At 55.3% G+C, this 19,378-nt stretch overlaps 2 protein-coding genes across 5 annotated transcripts; one reads left to right on the forward strand and one right to left on the reverse strand.

The window, feature by feature from the left end:
* Positions 1-172: 172 nt before the first annotated feature.
* Positions 173-5,701, reverse strand: NTN5 (netrin 5). Of its 3 annotated transcripts, none has more exons than XM_086353431.1 (6): positions 4,955-5,701; positions 3,491-3,679; positions 3,171-3,320; positions 2,704-2,757; positions 2,420-2,500; positions 173-794 (listed from the first exon to the last, which is right to left on the reverse strand). In XM_086353431.1, exons 1-6 carry the CDS (start codon positions 5,583-5,585, stop codon positions 430-432), a joined length of 1,470 nt encoding a protein of 489 aa, XP_086209557.1. In that variant the 5' UTR covers positions 5,586-5,701; the 3' UTR covers positions 173-429. The 3 variants fall into 3 exon arrangements, with proteins under 3 accessions (XP_086209557.1, XP_086209559.1, XP_086209560.1); XM_086353434.1 differs by lacking the exon at positions 173-794 and adding an exon at positions 1,300-1,541; XM_086353433.1 differs by lacking the exon at positions 2,420-2,500.
* Positions 330-19,052, forward strand: LOC147354181 (galactoside 2-alpha-L-fucosyltransferase SEC1). 2 transcript variants are annotated; one of them, XM_086353435.1, is made up of 4 exons: positions 330-612; positions 2,131-2,222; positions 7,795-7,906; positions 17,169-19,052. In XM_086353435.1, exons 3-4 carry the CDS (start codon positions 7,825-7,827, stop codon positions 18,191-18,193), a joined length of 1,107 nt encoding a protein of 368 aa, XP_086209561.1. In that variant the 5' UTR covers positions 330-612; positions 2,131-2,222; positions 7,795-7,824; the 3' UTR covers positions 18,194-19,052. The 2 variants fall into 2 exon arrangements, with proteins under 2 accessions (XP_086209561.1, XP_086209562.1); XM_086353436.1 differs by lacking the exons at positions 330-612; positions 2,131-2,222 and adding an exon at positions 6,585-6,979.
* The last annotated feature ends 326 nt before the right edge of the window (positions 19,053-19,378 follow it).

Below are 19,378 nucleotides of genomic sequence, written 5' to 3' on the forward strand. Positions count from 1 at the left end.
TGTTTCCCGCCTTTTCTAGCCACCCTCCCTTCCACTGGCTTTAGCCAATGGTTAAGCAACACAACTCTGACTAGCCTCTATAGCCATGTTTGGTTTCACGACTTTCCTCATGGCCTTCTTTATTTGCCCCTCCTAGACTCTCCCAGCACAGATCAGGGGTCTGGAGCCAAGATTCCTCAAGAGTTGAGACTTTATTGAGGGGACTTGCTCCACAAGGCAAAGGTCAAGTGTCCGAGCCAGAGACCAAGAGTTCTACGGCCTTTAGTTAAGGCCTTCCTGACTCCTGGGTGCTGGCGCATGCCAGTGACGTCTGGTGCTCCGTGGAGTCTGATTGGCTCGCTGAGAGACGCCTCAGCGTCGAGGTAAAAGGCGCCTCCCGTGGTTGCTTCTAGCTCCTTCGATGGCATTCGAGGCAGCGGGGCTTCGGCTCTAGAGCCTGGGTTCGGGGCTCAGGGTCGAAGGCCGCAAGGTGCGGCACCCCCCGGCGCGCTCTTCCTGCTGCAGCCGCCGCAGCGGCCGGGCCCAGCGCGGCCTCCAGGGCAGCGCGAGGCCGTGGCGGTCGAGGACGAGGCGTGTAGGATCTGGGCCGCCAGCCGTTCTGCCCAGCAGCAGGTAGTGGTTGGCGGGGCGCAGGCGCAAGCATCCGCAGGTCAGATCGGCGCGGGGCACCCAGGCGGCCTGGCTGCCACGGCGCACGGGCTGTGCTCCCTGCTTGTACACGGCCAGCACGCGCACGGCCAGCCGCTGCCATGTCGTGTCCGCTGCCTCGGACGCCAGCACCTGCGCGTGGAGCACTGCCGAAAGGGGAGAGGTCAGGCCTGGGCCGGGGGTAGCCTGAGGGCCCCGTGAGGTTAGTCTTGGTGGGGAGGGGCCTGGGACGCAAGGGTGGGCTTCCAGAATCGCATCAGGAAGAACAGAGACCTTGAAGCTTTGAGGGTGAGAGGCCCAGTGCTGTGAGGAGTGAGGTCTTTCTGAGGACACGGGTCAAAACAAGGAGGGCGAGGCGTTTGGAGTGTGAGGTTGGGTCCCAGGATTGTGATTGTGAAGGGGAGGGGTGGGTGGGCGGTCTCTCTGGAGAGGAGGTCAGGCTTGGGCCAGGAACCCAGGTGCCCACCAGGAAATATGCAAGCACCACCAGGGATGCTTTTGAGACCGTATTAGAAACAGCAGGTATAGGAATGACTTAAAGGTTAGAGGTCTCCCGGGACCCTGCAGTGGGTGGGGCTGGAACAAGGCAGAAAAGGCAGGTCCAGGCCTCTAATCGGAGAAGGCAATGGCACCCCACTCCAGTGCTCTTGCCTGGAAAGTCCCATGGACGGGGGAGCCTGGAGGGCTGCAGTCCATGGGGTCGCTGAGGGTCGGACACGACTGAGCGACTTCACTTTCACTTTTCACTTTCATGCATTGGAGAAGAAAATGGCAACCCACTCCAGTGCTCTTGCCTGGAGAATCCCAGGGAAGGGGGAGCCTGGTGGGCTGCCGTCCATTGGGTCGCACAGAGTCGGACATGACTGAGGCAACTTAGCAGCAGCAGCAGGTCTCTAATGCCAGAGAGTCAGAAAGTATTAGGACCAACAGAGCCCCTGGAAAACAGAGATATTGCCCTAGGAGGGATCTGCATCTAGAATTAATTTGGGGGCCAGAAGGAGGTCAGTCCTGGGAAGCCCAGGGTTGAGGTCTTACTAGTGGTGATTCAGAGAAGTGTCCCCTCTAAGGGGATGAGATGAGATCTGTTGGGAGCAGCCCTCTGGTGGGCAAGCTGAGTCTATGGGCTGGAAGATTCCCATGGGAGGTGGGGCGGGCGGGGGGGGGGGGGGGGGGGGCAGAAACCTCCACGTTTGGAGTTCCAAGGATACTAGTGGCCAGATGGTGAGCCTCAGGGAGGGGAGGTCTGGGATCCTGTACCACTGAGGGGAGTAACTGGGGCTGGGCTGAACTCGAATGTCCAAGACAGTTGAGGTCATGGGCCCTGGACTCAGGGGGCTGGTGTAGACTGGTGGATTAGGAAACTGTGGGGGAGTCTGTGGGAATGGGGCTACAGCCCTGAAGGAGGGTGGAGGACCTGAGACAGACAAGACAGCGCAAGGGTCCCTGCTTTCAACCAGTTTGCCTTTCTCTTTCCATCCTCAGGAGGCCACCTCCCCCGCTCAGGGATGTCAGGCTGAAGAAGATTGTGAAACTCTGCAAGACCAAGAACGTAGGGAGAAAGGAGACCTAGGAAGGTAGGGAGTAATCCTCCCCACTCCCCCTTCCGCCCATTGTCTGCTGTCCCTTTAGGTTCTAGATCAGGACAGGCCCTTTAGAGTTCAGCACCCCTTCCCATTTAAGATGAGGAAAGTGAAGGCCAAAGAAGAGAGTTGCTTGGAGGCAGATCAGAGCCCCTGTGCGCCTGCTGGCCCTTGTTCTCCCCGGCACTCACCGTAGTCCTGTTGGCAGTACCTCTGAAGGCTCATGTGTATCCTGGTGTCCGAAGTATTGCAATAGTTTCGACACTGAGGGTCTGGGGAGGGTCGGGCTCCTGAGGCCTGGGCTACAGCATTCTGCCCCTGCCCATCCCCCACAGTCCATCTTGATGGACAGCTGGGGTGCCTGAACCCTTGGGACTGCGCTCAGTGAACCACCCCTGGATCCCCTCCTGGTGGCCCAATCACCCCATCCCTGATCCTTCTTGCTACCAGGGATTTGTAGGCCAGCCTGTCTTACCCGAGCTGTAAGCATGAGGGGTTGTAGCAAGGGTGGTTGTCGCCTCTAGGATTCCTGTGAGAGAGCAGAGAAGAGGTAAGGCCTCTTAGCACCTCCCACCAGCACCTCGCTGCCCCCAAGGAAACCAGGCATCCAGACCCCTCACGGGGCATCCTGCTTCCTTGAAGCCCAAGAGTGGAAGCACACTTTGCCTTTCTCCCCCAGGACCTGGAGTTCTGGTCCCTCGCCACTTTCTGGACTCAGGAGTCCCGGTCTTAAGACCTCTCTCAGACCCAGGAATCCAGGCTCTTAGCCTCTTCCTCCACAGGGTGAGACTGGACTTCAGTCTCCGCCTCCCCAAGGCCACAGAGTCCAGTCTCTAGCTTCCGTCTCCCAGGGACCCGGTCCTCACCCATCTTGCCCCCTGGAGGTCTGGCTATCTCCTTCCCACCCCACTTGGGACTCGGGGCCCCGCCCCCAGGACTCACGCTGGCAGGGCATCCTGGGGGAGCGGCTCTGCTGGTAGCCGGGACCACAGCGGTTGCAGGTCAGGCCAGTGACCCCTAACTTGCAGGAGCACTGCCCATTGGTCTGGTTGCAGGCACCGCCTGTCGCCCCAATTGGATGGCACTGGCAGGCTGCGTGAGGAGAGGAGCTGGGGAGGTAGGGTGCGGGCTCCCAGCCTCTTCCTTCCCAAGACTGGGGAGGCTGGAATTCCCTGCCCCCTCCGCCCGCAGGCCCCCAGCCCCTCCTCCCACAGACCTGCCTGCTGCCTTTCCCTCTAGGCGGGGCTTCAGGCTGCACTCACCCCTGCAGGCCTTGCGGCTGCTGATGGGCTGGCCGGGGTCCCTCCAGAACCCTGGCTGGCAGTAGTGGCAGTGCCGGCCGGCTGTGTGGTGGCGGCACCGCTCACAAACGCCCCCGCTCCGGCCGCCCGACAGCCTGAACAGCTCAGAGTTGAACCTGCAGCGTCGCGCGTGCTGGTTGCAGGAGCAGGCTGGGAACAGGATGGAGTGAGGGCGCCTCAGGCCGCCATTCCGTTCCCCTTTCCCAGCTTTCCCTCCACCGCCCTCAGGAGAGAGACTGCCTGGGGTTCCCCAGGTGAGTCTGGGTCCCCGAAGCCCTTCATTCTCATCTTTAAAACAGGCGGTGCTTTGGACTGGAGCTGGGTGAGCCAAGGGGACTGATGAACACACGGGGTGTAGAGAGTGGGCTACAGAGTCAGACCCCCGCGTGGAAGTGTCTCACTCTTTCCATGGGCAGGCGACGCCTCCTTTCTGCAGCTCAGACTCCTTTGCTATAAGATGACATTTACAATATCTACTTCCTCGCAGGAGGACCACCTACCATGTACATTTTGCTGGGGGGCATTGATGAGATTTCAAAGGCAGTGACTCTCAAACCTGACCACTTATTCGAATTACTGGGGAAACATTTAAAAAGAGCAACACAGGACCTCCGTGCTAGGTCCTAAGGACTTTATGTATATCCGTGACTTGAATTTCCACTGCAGCCTGTAGAGGAAAGACTGTTGTTTTCCTCACTTTACAGGCGAGGAAATGGAGACACAGAGAGGTTTGGTCACTAGTTGGGGGTCACACAGCCAGGAAGCTGGTGAGCTGGGATTTGAACCCAAGCAGTCTGGCTGCCTCCTGAGGCTGTGCGCCCATCTGCTGCCCTAGAACATCTAGTGTGACAGCACGTTCGGGACAAGCCAGGACCCTTGGGCTTATCCTCCTGAGCTCACGTTCCAGCCCTGCCACCTGCTGACTGCGTGTCCTTGAGCACAGAACTTCCCAGCTCTAGCCTCAGTCTCCTCATCTGTAGAATGGGCCTGATGCAATCCCTGCCCGGCACATAGTAGGTGCTGGATAAAAATGTGTCTGATGAATAAAAGCTTCCCCCACCATGGTTGATTTGATGAGTCCAAAAACATCCAGCTGCCCTGTTTTTCTCCACCCTCTCACTAAATACCACCTGAGCGCCTGCGACAAGCCAGGCCCTGGGCGGGGCTCAGAAAGTGTTCTCCACATCACCGTGATCAGGTGTCGCCAAGAGGCTGGAGCCCCCGGTGGGCATGGAAGCAGCAGAGGTGGTGGGGGAAAGCCAGGGGAGCCAAGAGAGGTGCTGCCAGAGGACAGTGTGGGGGAGAAGCAAGGGGCAGGTAGCTCTGGGGTAGGAGAGAGCCTCCTGCCCTCAGGGACACTGCCTGGCTGCTGGACCATGGGCCCGGCTCCGGGTCAGGGCAGGTCGGGGCGGGCCCCGGACTTACGCAGGCAGGGGTGAGGGTGCCGGGGCGTGGCAGGCCGCCAGGGCCAGTCGCGGTGGGATGGCTGGCAGCTCTCACAGCCCGGGCCGGTGGTGTGGTGGCGGCAGCGACAGCGGGGTGGCCGGTCGCGGGCAGCGCAGCGGGCCGCGTGGCCGTGGCACTGGCAGCGGCCTCTCACGCCCGCGGCTGCCAGCCCTCCCCGGCCCCCGAGCTCCAGGCGGAGGTGACTGGCCACTACGCTGGCCTTCGGGCCCGCTGGGACCCGGAAGATCACCCTCTCGGGCCCTCCCAACGCCCCCGGCCAGGCGGGCCTGCGCCACAGTGACCTCCAGGGCCCTCCGGTGGCCCAGGCGGCAGACAGGACCAGGGCTGGGGGTCCTGGGGTGCAGAAGCGCAGGCTGACGGACGACAGGAGGAAAGGGCCCCCCAGGCCCAGGGTCAGACTGCCATTGCAGGGGGCCCGTGGGCCGAGATCCACACCCGGGGAGGGGCCACAGGCCTGGGGACAGGAGGCGGCCATGCCAGCCAGCTGGGTCACGGGTGGGAGGCAGAAGCGGGGGCGGCCCCCGGGGTGGTAACATGGGTCCGCGCTGGCCTGGCTCAGGAGGAGCCAGAGGGCAAAGGTCACGGGCATGGTTCCAGCAGAGGCAAGTACCTGCAGAGGAGAGGAGTGGCCAGGCTGGGGGCCTCGGGCTGCCCCCCGAGGTCAGCCTCCACCCCGCTCTCCAGGCTCCCTGAGGAACCCTGGCATTCCACCCCTGGCCCTGCCCCAGACCTCTCCCGGCTGCTTCTGAGCGAGGAAAATAGTTCCATCTGGGGAGAATTACTGTTTACATAAGCCAAAGGGGAAAGAACGCAAGCAAAATCGAGAATTTTGCCTGAACTAATCCGTAGCTTAACACCCCAGCGCTATCAGTCAGTGTCGAGGGGCAGGGGGCCCTGGGGAGAGGGCGGGGCGGGGGGACAGATGGGGAAACTTCCAGCAAGGACAAGGGGGATAAGGGGGGAGAGCAAGGCAGGGCAGACGGAGTTACAGACAGATGAACACTCAGTGACAAAGCAACAGAGACACGGACAGATAGGGGCGCAGACAGACAGATGGAGGGAGAGGGGGCAAGGCCAGTGTAGGGCAAGGGCCAGGCAGGGAGAGGAAGCAGGAGGGGCGAGGAGGATGCAAGGGGAGACCGCGAGGCCAGAAAGATGGCGGCTGGGAAACCGGAGTCCACAGGTGTAGGGGGAGCGGGTCCCGGGGAGCCTGGGGGCCGGGACCTCGGAGACGCCTGCAGAGCCGGAGGAGAGCGGGCAGTGCAGCAGGCCTGACCTGGGGGGAGAGCAGGGGTGCTGGGCTGGGGGATCAGAAGCAGGAGGCAGGTCCATGGGGATCGGGGATCAGAGGGGAGGCCCCTTTCCCACGTGGGGCCCTAACCTCGTTCTCCACACCCAGGGCACGGAGGGGGATTATCACCAAACAACCAAGCCTCCCTGCCACCCACCCCCAGCCTCCACCCACCCTTAACCCTTTCTCACCCAGACGCAGAACCCAGAGGACCGTGCTAGGGACCCCGGTGGGGATGCCTGGGGGCTGGAAGGCTGGGCTGGAATGCCTGGGGGGCTGAGAAGGTCAAGCCCTGGTGTCCCGCTTGGGGTGGGAGGGCCCTGTGTGCTCACATTTCTGAGGACTTTCTGATAATCTCAGCCCACCTGGCTCCCACTGCCATCCTAGGCCTCAGGGTCCAGGAATCAGAGCCCCCACATTGCCCACCGGCTGTAAAGTCCCCAGAGAAGAAGGGGGAACAGACGATGGGGGTGGCGGGTGCCAAGGGAGGAGAGAGAGGGGCCGGACAGGGCAGGGCTAGAGGCCAGGGCATCTGCAGGAGCCGGAAGTCCAGGCCTGGGAAGGCACGGGCAGGGAAGGACTTGGTGCTGGAATGCTCCTCCTCCCCGTCCAGGGCTGGCAGCCCCCGTTGGAGAGCTCCCTCAGGTCTAGGGGCTTTGAACCCCTCTGGGCCCCACAGTCCAGGCCCCTGGGTAAGTCTGGACCTGGGCATGGGCCCCCACTGGGAGTCTGTGAGGCACCAGTGGGTGCGGTGGGGTCACATCCCTCCCCAGCCTGATTTCACCGCCCCCAGGGTCCCCACCTCCCCCGCCCCAGATGACTGCCATGGCCTCCACCCCTCCTGAGGAGGAGCCTGGCGCCATTTTGAGCTCTGGCGCGGGGCATTTGCCCTGGTCCCCTGGCACCTGCCTTATAAGGCGCTCACTCCATCTCCCACCTCTCCTCTCTCGCCTGGGTGGTTCAAGGGGCACTGCTTTATGGCCTTAGTACGCCAGGCAAACGGGTTGAGTCCCCCGATGTTCCTGGGGGATCGAGAAGCCAGCCCCTGCCACTGGGGAGCCCAGATGTCCGGCCCCTGGTCCATACCCACTGTGGGAACTATAGCCCACCCTGACCACCCCCCCCATTCAAGGAGCAGAGACTAGCTGTGTTCCCACCAGATCCAGAGTCAGGCTCTTCGCCTGGGCAGTGGGGGGGGTCCCTCTGGGACTCAGGCTCCTCTTCCCTGGTTTCTTTGGCACCCACCCGACCCTTCACCCTACCGTCGTCCAAACCTGTGCCCTGGAAGAGGTTGTCCTCTGCCGCTAGCTGCTCACATGTTCTCTCCCGCAGGAGCTTGGCGGCCAGCGTGGGCTCCGGGGAGTGAGTGCGGAGTGGCTGTTCTCAGGCCCCGGGCTAGTGGGGGTTCTGGGCGGGAGCTCAGAGCAGAGCCTAAGAATCCAACACCACCCCCGCCCCCCCACCCCGCCCCAGTCCCCTCGCCAAGGCAGCCATGCTCTCCCTGCAGGGACCCCTGGCAGCCATACCACCCGGGACGATGTGGGACATGAGAGCCGTTGCCCCGCAGCGGCCCGCAGCTGGACATCCCCGAGCAGGCTGGCCCAGGAAGCTCAAGACAGGTAGGAGGGGACAGCGGCCAGATGGCCTTCCCGGGTCTGGGGTCCGCGCTCCACTCACACCCAGCCCCTGCCCCACAGCTCCTAAGGGCGGGCAGGCTGAGGCTCAGCCCCGCCACGTGGTGGTGGCTGCAATCAGGAAGGGGCAGACCTGCTGAGGGTGGGGGGTGGTGTCAGGGCCGCTCACACCGAGGTGGGACCCCACTCCAGCCCCTCCTGCCCTCTGGAACCTTCTGCCAGCTGTGGGTTAACTGAGCATGAAGGTCAGGCGCTTTCAAGCCCTAGAAGTCAGTGCCCTTTGAAGGGTCACACCAGCCACCTGGAAACCCAAAGACTTGGGCTGCTTTCTGAGTTGGTGGGGTCGGGGTAGGGGAGAAATGAATGCCTGGGACCTCGGTGGTTCTAGCGGCTGGAGGGAGAAATCGGGGACCCCCCCAGGGGTTCAGAGCTCAAAGCAGCTTTCCCCATGACCAGTTCACTGTGAGGCCTCAAGACTTCAGGGGTGAAATTTTCGTACAAATGTTGCCCTCAACTGTATTACACACCCTAATGGTTTTGACTAGAAAGATAACATTTTTTATCACTTCCCACTGAGAAAGGCGTGGATCTCGGGACAATGGGGCACCATATTTGCTACTGTGGCCTTGAGTGCATTGACTGTGGCACAGCGAGGGCCCGTGGGGTTTGGGGACCCACTGTTCCGGCGGGAGGGCGCAGCCGAGGCAGTCTGTGCTTCTGGTTCTGGGTGACCCGCACAGCGGCGGAGGCAGGATGGGGACATAGGATTTGAATGTAAACTGTGAGGAGGGGTTAGCTGCCAGAAAAAGAGACACCCCCAGATCAGAGGGGGACATATGGGATCCAGGGCAGGCGGCGTGAGGGGCAGGCTAACTTGTGCAGAAATTAAAAGTTTCTTAAGCTAATGTTCCCTAGAGGAAAGCCTGCTTTCTCACTTTTGCTTTTAATAACCTGAGCTTCCTGAGGTGATGATCATCTCTAAAGGAGCCAGTGAAAAATCCTTCTGCCAATGCAGGAGACACAGGTTCAATGCCTGGTTGGGAAGATCCCCTGGAGAAGGAAATGGCAACTCACTCCAGTATTCTTGCCTGGGAAATCCCATGGACAGAGGAGCCTGGTGGGCTACAGTCCATGAGGTCACAAAGAGTCAGACACGACTTAGCAACTCAGCAACAACTGCACTGAGAGTGTGCATCTGAGTATCCCTTTCTCAGGGCAGAGTAGAAAAACCCAAGACAGTAATCAGGATCCTAGATTCCTGAGCCACACTGGTTCCAAATCCAGGCTTCACCTCTTTCCTAGCTGTGTACCCCAAAGCAAGTTTCTTAACCTCTCTGTGCCGTAGTTTCCTTTAATGTTAAATCGGCAGAAAAATGTACCTTACTCTTGGGAGATCATGAGGACCCAATGAGTGAAGATAAGCCTACAGTCCAGTATCTGAAACTCTGTGCACCAGATGTGCTGCAGAAACTGTTTTGACAGCACCATGGGATGTGCAGCTTATATATTATACACCCCTCAGTGGGGCCTGGGCAGCATCCCATCAGTTCAGTTCAGTTGCTCAGTCGTGTCCGACTCTTTGCAACCCCATGGACTGCAGCACGCCAGGCCTCCCTGTCCATCACCAACTCCTGGGGTTTACTCAAACTGATGCCCATTGAGTTGGTGATGCCATCCAACCATCTCATCCTATAGTCCCCTTCTCCTCTTGCCCTCAATCTTTCCCAGCATCAGGGTCTTTTCCAGTAAGTCAATTCTTTGCATCAAGTGGCCAAGGTATTGGAGTTTCAGCTTCAACATCAGTCCTTCCAATGAATATTCAGGTCTGATTTCCTTTAGGATGGACTCGTTGGATCTCCTAGCAGTTCAAGGGACTCTCAAGAGTCTTCTCCAACACCACAGTTCAAAAGCATCAATTCTTTGGCACTCAGCTTTCTTTAGAGTCCAACTCTCACATCTATACATGACTATTAGAAAAACCATAGCCTTGATTAGATGGATCTTGGTTGACAAAGTAATGTCTCTGCTTTTGAATATGCTATCTAGATTGGTCATAACTTTTATTCCAAGGAGTAGGCGTCTTTTAATTTCATGGCTGCAGTCACCATCTGCAGTGATTTTGGAGCCCCCCAAAATAAAATCTGTCACTGTTTCCCCATCTATTTCCCATGAAGTGATGGGACCAGATGCCATGATCTTAGTTTTCTGAATGTTGAGCTTTAAACCAACTATTTCACTCTCCTCTTTCACTAAGAGGCTCTTTAGTTTTTCTTTGCTTTCTGCCATAAGTGTGGTGTCATCTGCATATCTGAGGTTACTGATATTTCTCCCAGCAATCTTGATTCCAGCTTGTGGTTCCTCCAGCCCAGCATTTCTCATGATGTACTCTGCATATAAATTAAATAAGCAGGGTGACAACATAACAGCCTTGACATACTCCTTTTCCTATTTGGAACCAGTCTGTTGTTTCATTTCCAGTTCTAACTGTTGCTTCCTGACCTGCATACAGATTTTTCAAGAGGCAGGTCAGGTGGTCTGGTATTCCCATCTCTTTAAAAATTTTCCACAGTTTATTGTGATCCACATAGTCAAAGGCTTTGGCATAGTCAATAAAGCAGAAATAGATGTTTTTCTGGAACTCTCTTGCTTTTTCCATGATCCAGCGGATGTTGGCAATTTGATCTCTGGCTCCTCTGCCTTTTCTAAAACCAGCTTGAACATCTGCAATTTCACAGTTCACGTTTTGTTGAAGCCTGGCTTGGAGAATTTTGAGCATTACTTTACTAGTGTGTGAGATGAGTGCAATTGTGCGGTAGTTTGAGCATTCTTTGGCATTGCCTTTCTTTGGGATTGGAATGAAAACTGACCTTTTCCAGTTCTGTGGCCACTGCTGAGTTTCCAAAATTGCTGACATATTGAATGCAGCACTTTCACAGCATCATCTTTTCGGATTGGAAATAGCTCAACTGGAATTCCATCACCTCCACTAGCTTTGTTTGTAGTGATGCTTCCTTAGGCCCACTTGACTTCACATTCCAGGATGTCTGGCTCTAGGTGAGTGATCACACCATCGTGATTATCTGTGTCGTGAAGATCTTTTTTGTATAGTTCTGTGTATTCTTGCCACCTCTTCTTAATGTCTTCTGCTTCTGTTAGGTCCATACCATTTCTGTCCTTTATTGAACCCATCTTTGCCTGAAATGTTCCCTTGGTATCTCTGATTTTCTTGAAGAGATCTCTAGTCTTTCCCATTCTGTTGTTTTCCTCCATTTCTTTGCATCGATCAAGGAGGCAGTCTTTCTTATCTCTCCTTGTTATACTTTGGAACTCTGCATTCAGATTGGTATATCTTTCCTGTTCTCCTTTGCCTTTCGCTTCTCTTCTTTGCTCAGCTATTTGTAAGGCCTCCCCAGACAGCCATTTTGCCTTTGTGCATGTCTTTTTCTTGGGGATGGTCTTGATTCCTGTCGCCTGTACAATGTCACGAACCTCTGTCCATAGTTCATCAGGCACTCTGTGTATCAGATCTAGTCCCTTAAATCTATTTCTCACTTCCAGTGTATAATCATTAGGGATTGGATTTAGGTCATACCTGAATGATCTAGTGGTTTTCCCCACTTTCTTTAATTTGTCTGAATTTGGCAATAAGGAGTTCATGGTCTGAGCCACAGTCAGCTCCTGGTCTTGTTTTTGCTGACTTTATAGAGCTTCTCCATCTTTAGCTGCAAAGAATATAATCAATCTGATTTTGGTATTGGCCATCTGGTGATGTCCATGTATAGAGTCATCTCTTGTGTTGTTGGAAGAGGGTGTTTGCTCTGACCAGTGCGTTCTCTTGGCAGAACTCTATTAAACTTTGCCTTGCTTCATTCTGTACTCCAAGGCCAAATTTGCCTGTTACTCCAAGTGTTTCTTGACTTCCTACTTTTGCATTCCAGTCCTCTATACTGAAAATGACATATTTTTTGGGTGTTAGTTCTAGAAGGTCTGGTAGGTCTCCATAGAACCGTTCAACTTCACCATATCAAATGTTATTGTTTCTACAAGCAGAACAAGTGGGCACTCACTGCAAAATAAGTCTATGAATAGCCTCACATTGGTTAAAATTTTGTCTCCAGATGATTTCAACTCAGGTTGGGGTTCACCTCCAGTCTTCATAAAAGTGGTCGATAAGGAACTGTGGACCGGAATGTAAGCCGCAAAACCAGCCCTGGGCTTCATCAGCTCTGATTGACTATTTCCCGTGGCTTTTCAGCTGTGTAGGCTGATGAGCGAACAGGAGAGGGAGCCCTTGAGACTCAAAGACGTAGCAGCCAGAGTGCTTACCTACCTGATTAGCAGTGTTAGTCGCTCAGTCTCTCCGACTCTTTGCGACCCCATCGATTTTAGACCGCCAAGCTCCTCTGTCCATGGGATTCTTCAGGGAAGAATACTAGAATCAGTTGCCATTCCGTTCTCCAGGGGATCTTCTCTACCCAGGGATCAAACCTGCGTCTCCTGCATCACAGGCAGATTCTTTACCATCTGAGTCACGTGATTGGCAGAACCCAAGGCAAAATGAAAACCGGCTGCCTTGCCGGCAGTCATGGAGAATTTCTAGATGGCTGGAGCAGAGGAGGGGCCCTGTGCAGCTGCATGGGTCGCACATGGTGGAGGTGACCCTGGTCCTGAGCTGGTTTCTCCTCCCTAGTAGTCCTGGCTCCAATCCCTGCTCAGCTTGCCTGATGGTTTGGAACCTGCTTGAGGCTCTGACTGAGGTGGGTGAGCTGACCAGAGGTTCAGGTCCTTCCTCTGCTCCCCGCCACCATCCCCCCTCCGCCACCACCCCAAAGAATAGGACTCCAGGCGGGGCCCGAGATGGGCAGGCTGTGGTACAGATTGGGACAGAGTATAACTCAGCTGGTAAAGAATCCGCCTGTGATTCAGGAGAGCCCAATTCAATTCCTGGGTTGGGAAGCTCCACTGGAGATAGGTTACCCACTCGAGTATTCTGGCCTTGAGAATTCCGTGGACTGTATAGTTCATGGGGTCGCAAAGAGTTGGACACGACTGAGTGACTTTCACTTCACTTCACACTTATCACCAGCCCAGAGAGCAGAGGGGCTCAGGGACAGATTTAATTGGCTTTTTAGAAATCAAAGCAGCGAGCAAGGCATTTCCTGTACACCTCAGGGGAGGGAGCGTGACATATACTTAGTCTTCATGTGGTAAGAGCCAGCTGACCTCACTGGGAACCCACACTGAATGGGAGACCTTTGAGGAGGGCCTGAGAGTGTTCATATTTCCCAAAGGGGTCAGATTAATAAAGTGAGGGACCCTGGAATATAGGAGGAAGAGGAGGTGGAGAGTGGAGGTGAGGCCCACAGAGCCCTGACATTTAAGGGGACCGGTGGAAGGACAGATGGGGAGCCTGGAGGGGTTTAGATGGAAGCCAGATGAGGAGGAGTGAGGGCCACGCAATCCAGGGCTCCTGTAGGGCCTTGGGGGTCTCCTGGCCACAGGGAAACCAGGCATGGCTGGTCAGGGAACAGAGCAGGGAAGGGGACATAGAGGGTCAGGACACACTGAAGACGCACTGTGAGAAGACCGCTTCTCGGAGCCCAGGGGAGAGCGGGGGAGCGATGGCCTGAAAAAGAAGCAACCCCTGAAGAAGGGGTCATCCACCCCACTACACGGGTGGGGAAGCTGAGGTTCATGGAGCCCAGTCAGCCGTGGAGTCGGGGCAGGAACTGCCAGGGGCCTGGGTGAGTTCAAAAGTGTAGGCTTCAGTGAGCTAGCATGGCACTACCACTGTGGTCAGAAAGACAGACAGTGGTGAGTGTTGACAAGGATGTGGAGAAATCAGAGCCCTCATACGCTGCTGGTGGGAATGGAAAATAAGGCAGCTGCTCGGAAACCAGGCTGCAGTTCCTGAAACTGTTAAACACTGTTAGTTACCACACGACCCAGCTGTTCTACTCTCAGGTAAATCCCTGAGGGAAATGAAAACTTAGGTCCACACAAGGATTTGGACATGCATGTTCATAGCAATGTTATTCCTGATAACCCCAGAAGGAAAACACCCCAGATGTCTAGGAACTGATGAACTGATAAATAAAAGGAGACAGAACCATGGAGGGGAACATCAGAAATTAGTGACATGCTAACACATGCTGCCACATGGGTAAGCCTGGGAAATATGACACAGAGTGAAGGAAACCAGTCACAAAGAGGCCCTTAATGTGTGATTCATTTACATGCAATGTGCAGAGTAGGTGAATCCACTGAGGCAGAAAGTAGATGAGCTGGCAGGAGGTGGAGAGGAGGGGAAGACTGGGGGTGGGGATGGCTAAGGGGTGCAGGGTTTCAGTTGGGGGTGATAAAATTTTTCTAAAAGTAATTGTGATGCTTGCCCAACTCTGCGAATATACTAAAAGCTATTTTACACTTTATATGGGGGAACTGTATGGTATTGGAATATTATCTCAGTAAAGTGGTTACCTACAAAAAAGAAGGGCTCATCAGAGACCTAATATAAAAGCTAAACCTAGGCAGCTTGCAACCCACTCCAGTACTCTTGCCTGGAAAATCCCAGGCAAGCCTGGTAGGCTGCATGCAGTCCATGGGTCCATGGGGTCAAAAGTCCATGCTGTCCATGGGGTCGCAAAGAGTCGGACACGACTGAGCGACTTCACTTTGACTTTTCACTTGCATGCATTGGAGAAGGCAATGGCAACCTGTTGGGGGCCGGCGTGAGGCACTCCGCCCGTGACAAAGGTCATGAGGAAGGAGGCTTGACATAACGCAAAGGCAGGATGGAGCCTCAGGAGTCCCCCTGGAAATTCTCAAGCATCTACCCCCATAACCAGAGCCTGCCTACTTTGCTACTTTGTGCTCTCACCTACACCTCTGACTTTACGGGGGGCTGTCCCCCACCACCTCTTTCGGAGAAGGAGTTAACTTAGAGCTCCAGTTAATAATAATTCCTGGGCGTGATAGGAGTATTTCAACCTACAAACTCCTCTGAAGGTTCTCTAGCCTGCCTGACAGGCTTGTCTGGCCACATGTGATTGCTCACAGCCTCCCAACTGTGAGAGGCACGAGATGCTTTAAACCTTCTAAAAACAGGTTCCTTAGAAAAGTTAGAAAACCATTAGTATAAGTATAGTGGGCTGATTAGAAATTGTATTGGTGAAGGGTTTTTCATTTGTTGAGCCAATGTTTGTTGCTAAGACTCCACATCCCCTGCCCTTACACACATTAATGAATATATAGAAGAAATAAGTATTAACCTTTGATATTAATCATGTTAGACCTTAGGCTAAGTAAATTCTTTCCTTAACTAAAACCCACTACACCCTCACCCTATAGGAATGTAACTTTATTTGGGTGGCGTCTGTTTTAAGAATAATCACCCTTGGAGAAAAAAGTGTTCTGGTTGACTGACCACTGTCACAAGGAGAGGGTCGTAAATTCTCAGCAGGCCCCCCTGGCCAGAAGATGATGTAACACCCCTAAGACCTCTGTATACATTTGTATGAAGCACCTGACTTAAAAGTCAGGACTGCTGTCCCCACGTGACTTTTGTATAACATCTCAGTGTATAAAAACAGACTCTGGGAAATAAAGAATTGGGATCAGTTCCTCGAAATACTGGTCTCCCCATGTCTCTCTCTCTCAAACTCTGGCTGAGTCTCCATCTGGAGCGCGGAACCCGCCATGCTTACTAATTATGCCTGGGCTTCTAAGATCCGACTGGGGAGGCCTCAGTGTCTCCTCTCCTTCGGGAGAACAGAAGGACGCCTGCGGCCTACGTAAGTGGTGCAAGCTTCTTGTCTTGAAGTTTTATTGGTCTCCCGCGTAAACCAAGCTACTCAGCCTCTTTTCTCCACTGAATTTTCCTACTGAGCTATCCTCATTCTATTACTCTTTATATCTTTGATGAATATTTAAATAGTCACCGACGCCGTCTCCCCTTCGAATACCCTGGATCAGCCGGGGCTAGACCCTGGCAGCAACCCACTCCAGTGTTCTTGCCTGGAGAATCCCAGGGACTGGGGAGCCTGGTGGGCTACCGTCTATGGGGTCGCACAGAGTCGGACATGACTGAAGCGACTTAGCAGCAGGCAGCTTGAGGCAGCCGGGGAGAGAGAATGTTACAGAAGCAGGAGGTGGGAACCAGCAGACTGTTAAGTCCTGGTCCAGAAATGGCACCCTCCCCCCGCAAAAAGTTCATTCTTTATGAGTCTTCCCCCATGGTCCAGAGGTTAAGACTCCGCACTTCCACTGCAGGGGGCACAGGTTTGATCCCTGGTCAAGGAACTAAGATCCCAGAAGCTGCGTGGCACCGTCAAAAAAAAAAGAGATAGAAATGGTGCAACGTCACTTCCGCCATATTTGATTGGCCAAGGCCCATCACAGGCCCCGCCCTGAGTCAGGGGCAAGGGCGTCAAGGCCTCTGTAGACGGCTGGAATCCCCCACGTCCACTGACAGAAGCAGGGAGCACTTACCATGCAGGGAGCCTTCCAGAAACATCCTTCATGCAGGCGCTTTGGTTAACCCCATTTTATGGAGAAAAGTGAGCTCCAAGAGTTAAAGAACAGGCTCCGGGCTGCCCACCAGGAGGTGGAGTGTGCACGCGAACCTGGGCTATCTGCCCTCAGAGTCTGTGCTCTGAACCTCTGCGTTACGCAGCCTTAATAGATTGTGGGCTCTCAGGTTTACATACAATAAATACTCCAGAAGTCTTTATTTTCCAAGACTTACAGAGTGCCTGCTGTGTGCTAAGCACTGTCCTAAAAGTCTTATAACTGAGGTAGTTCTGTGAGGTTGAACCATAGGAAAGGACTGTGTAGGAAAACATGCGGCTGAATGTTGGCACTTTCGAATGGTTCGACTTCGTCATCCCCTCCACTCTTTTTTTTTTTTTTTTGGTCGCATCATGTAGCACGTGGGGTCTTAATTCCCTGACCAGGGATCAGACTTGCATCCCCTGCTTTGAAAGGCAGAGTCTTAACCACTGAGCTGCCAGGGAAGTCCCAGTCACACAGGCAAGGAAACTGGGATTCAGAGAGGGGCAGGAACCTGACTAAAGTCACACAGCTTTATAAAGGCTGGAGCTGAGATTTAAACCCAGGTCAGAGGGGTTCAGGGTCTGTGCTCCGGATGGGCTGAGTGAGTGCATGAGTGGCTGGTTTGGAGGGTGACGAAGGAAGTCATGCCAGCCCAGCCACCCCTGTTGAATTAAGTCATCTCTCCTCCCCGCAGCCACCACGAGATTCTGGGCCACCTGCCCTTCCTCATCCACTGTCTGCTTCCTCTTTGTCATCTTTGCGGTGTCCACTGTTTTCCACTGCCACCGGCGCCTGGCCCTGGTGCCCGCCCCTTGGGCCTATGCAGGTCACGTGGTCTTGTTCCCCAGACACCTGCCGAGGGGGGGCGTGTTCACCATCAACGCCAAAGGCCGCCTGGGGAACCAGATGGGGGAGTACGCCACCCTGTACGCCCTGGCCAAGATGAACGGGCGCGCCGCCTTCATCCCGCCCCAGATGCACAGCACGCTGGCCCCCATCTTCCGAATCACACTCCCGGTCCTGCATGACGCCACGGCCAGGAGCGTCCCCTGGCAGAACTACCACCTGAACGACTGGATGGAGGAGCAGTACCGCCACATCCCGGGGGAGTACGTGCGCCTCACCGGCTACCCCTGCTCCTGGACCTTCTACCACCACCTCCGCGCCGAGATCCTCCAGGAGTTCACCCTGCACGCCCACGTGCGTGAGGAGGCCCAGAACTTCCTGCGGGGTCTGCGGGTGAATGGCAGTCGGCCGAGCACCTATGTGGGGGTCCACGTGCGCCGCGGGGACTATGTCCGAGTCATGCCCACCGTGTGGAAGGGTGTGCTGGCCGACCGGGGCTACCTGCAGCAGGCCCTGGACTGGTTCCGCGCTCGCCACCGTAGCCCGCTCTTTGTGATCACCAGCGACGACATGGCCTGGTGCCGGAGGAACATCAACAGCTCCCACCGGGACGTGGTGTTCGCGGGCAACGGCCAGCAGGGCTCGCCGGCCAGGGACTTCGCGCTCCTCACGCAGTGTAACCACACCGTCATCACCGTGGGCACCTTCGGCATCTGGGCCGCCTACCTCGCTGGGGGGAGCACCGTCTACCTGGCCAACTTCACCCTGCCCGGCTCCCGATTCCGCATGATCTTTAAGCCCCAGGCGGCCTTCCTGCCCGAGTGGGTGGGCATCGCAGCCAACCTGGGGCAGGCCAGAGAGAGCCACCCCTAGCCCCGCTCGGGTCCCTGCCGCCCCATCGGGCCCGACAGGCTTGGATGCCGGAGTCTAAATCCAGGCTGTTCAGCTTCCCAGCTGGGTGACCATGGACAAGTGACTTAATCTCTCTGTGTCTTAGTGTTCCACCTGTGAAACGAACCTAACGCAGGCTCCTTCTGAGAACACACGTTCATGTAGTTCCTTGGAAACAGGTGTGAGGGTTGGCCAGTCACAGGTTTGTGATTGGCAGGCCTGGGCCTTTGGACGGCCTTGCAGTGGACACGTATTTTTGCCCTCTCCTTCTTTATAGCTCCGGGAACATGGAGCCCAAACATTTGGTACTTGCCTCTTTGGAGGGTTTGGCAATGACACTTTTCCTGCCCTCGATTGGGCTGTTTGAGGCCGCTAACGAATTCGGGCTTTGGGTTTGATGGGGCCTTAGATCGTGAAAGAAAAGGAAAAAAAATAGAATATGAGAGGGAAGATCTTGGGGAGATAACCTTGTCGAGGAGGGGGAGTCCCCAGAAGTGAGGGTGGGTGGGAAGTGGGAGGGCCTCCCAGAGATGGCAGGACTCAACCCCAGGCCTGGCTGGCAGCGGCAAGGACACCTGGAGTCCGCACGTCATGGAAGCAGCAGGTTGGCCACGGAGGGGCGGGGCCGCAGAGCCTGCCATGGCCATGTCCACCGTGTGGGCAGGCAACTGACACCGTGGCAGTGCCCATGCCCGCAGGACCTCGTGCCGCTGTGAGGAGCCCTAATGTGGACTAAAGTTGGATTAAGTGATTACAATACCAGTTTCCTTTTGTTCGGTGTAAAGTATGGAGATAAATATTTTTACTCTTTTTTGTATATTAAAAAAGTAACATACAATTATTTAGGTTCACTTAAAATTTCCTCTGAACACAGCTGCACTGGCTTGGAAAACATTTCAGTCACATCTCTTTCCTGTTTGAAAACCCTCTCCAAGTGTCTTTTTAAATTTGAATTTCCGTTTCTTCACATCCTTGTGAGGCTGAACACCTTTCTGTTCATATATTGGTAATATTGTATCTCCTGAGAGCCATTTAGCGGCCCCGTTTACTTCCTTAGGGGCTTCCCAGGCGGTGCTAGTGGTAAAGAACCCGCCTGCCAGTGCCAGTCAAACCTGACTCAGGTTCGATCCCTGGGTCAGGAGGATTCCCTGGATGAGGGCATGGCAA

Source organism: Bos grunniens, chromosome 18, assembly GCF_055505025.1.
Source record: "Bos grunniens cultivar Pamir isolate PY7600 chromosome 18, Bosgru_T2T1.0, whole genome shotgun sequence".
Classification (NCBI taxonomy): Eukaryota; Metazoa; Chordata; class Mammalia; order Artiodactyla; family Bovidae; genus Bos; species Bos grunniens.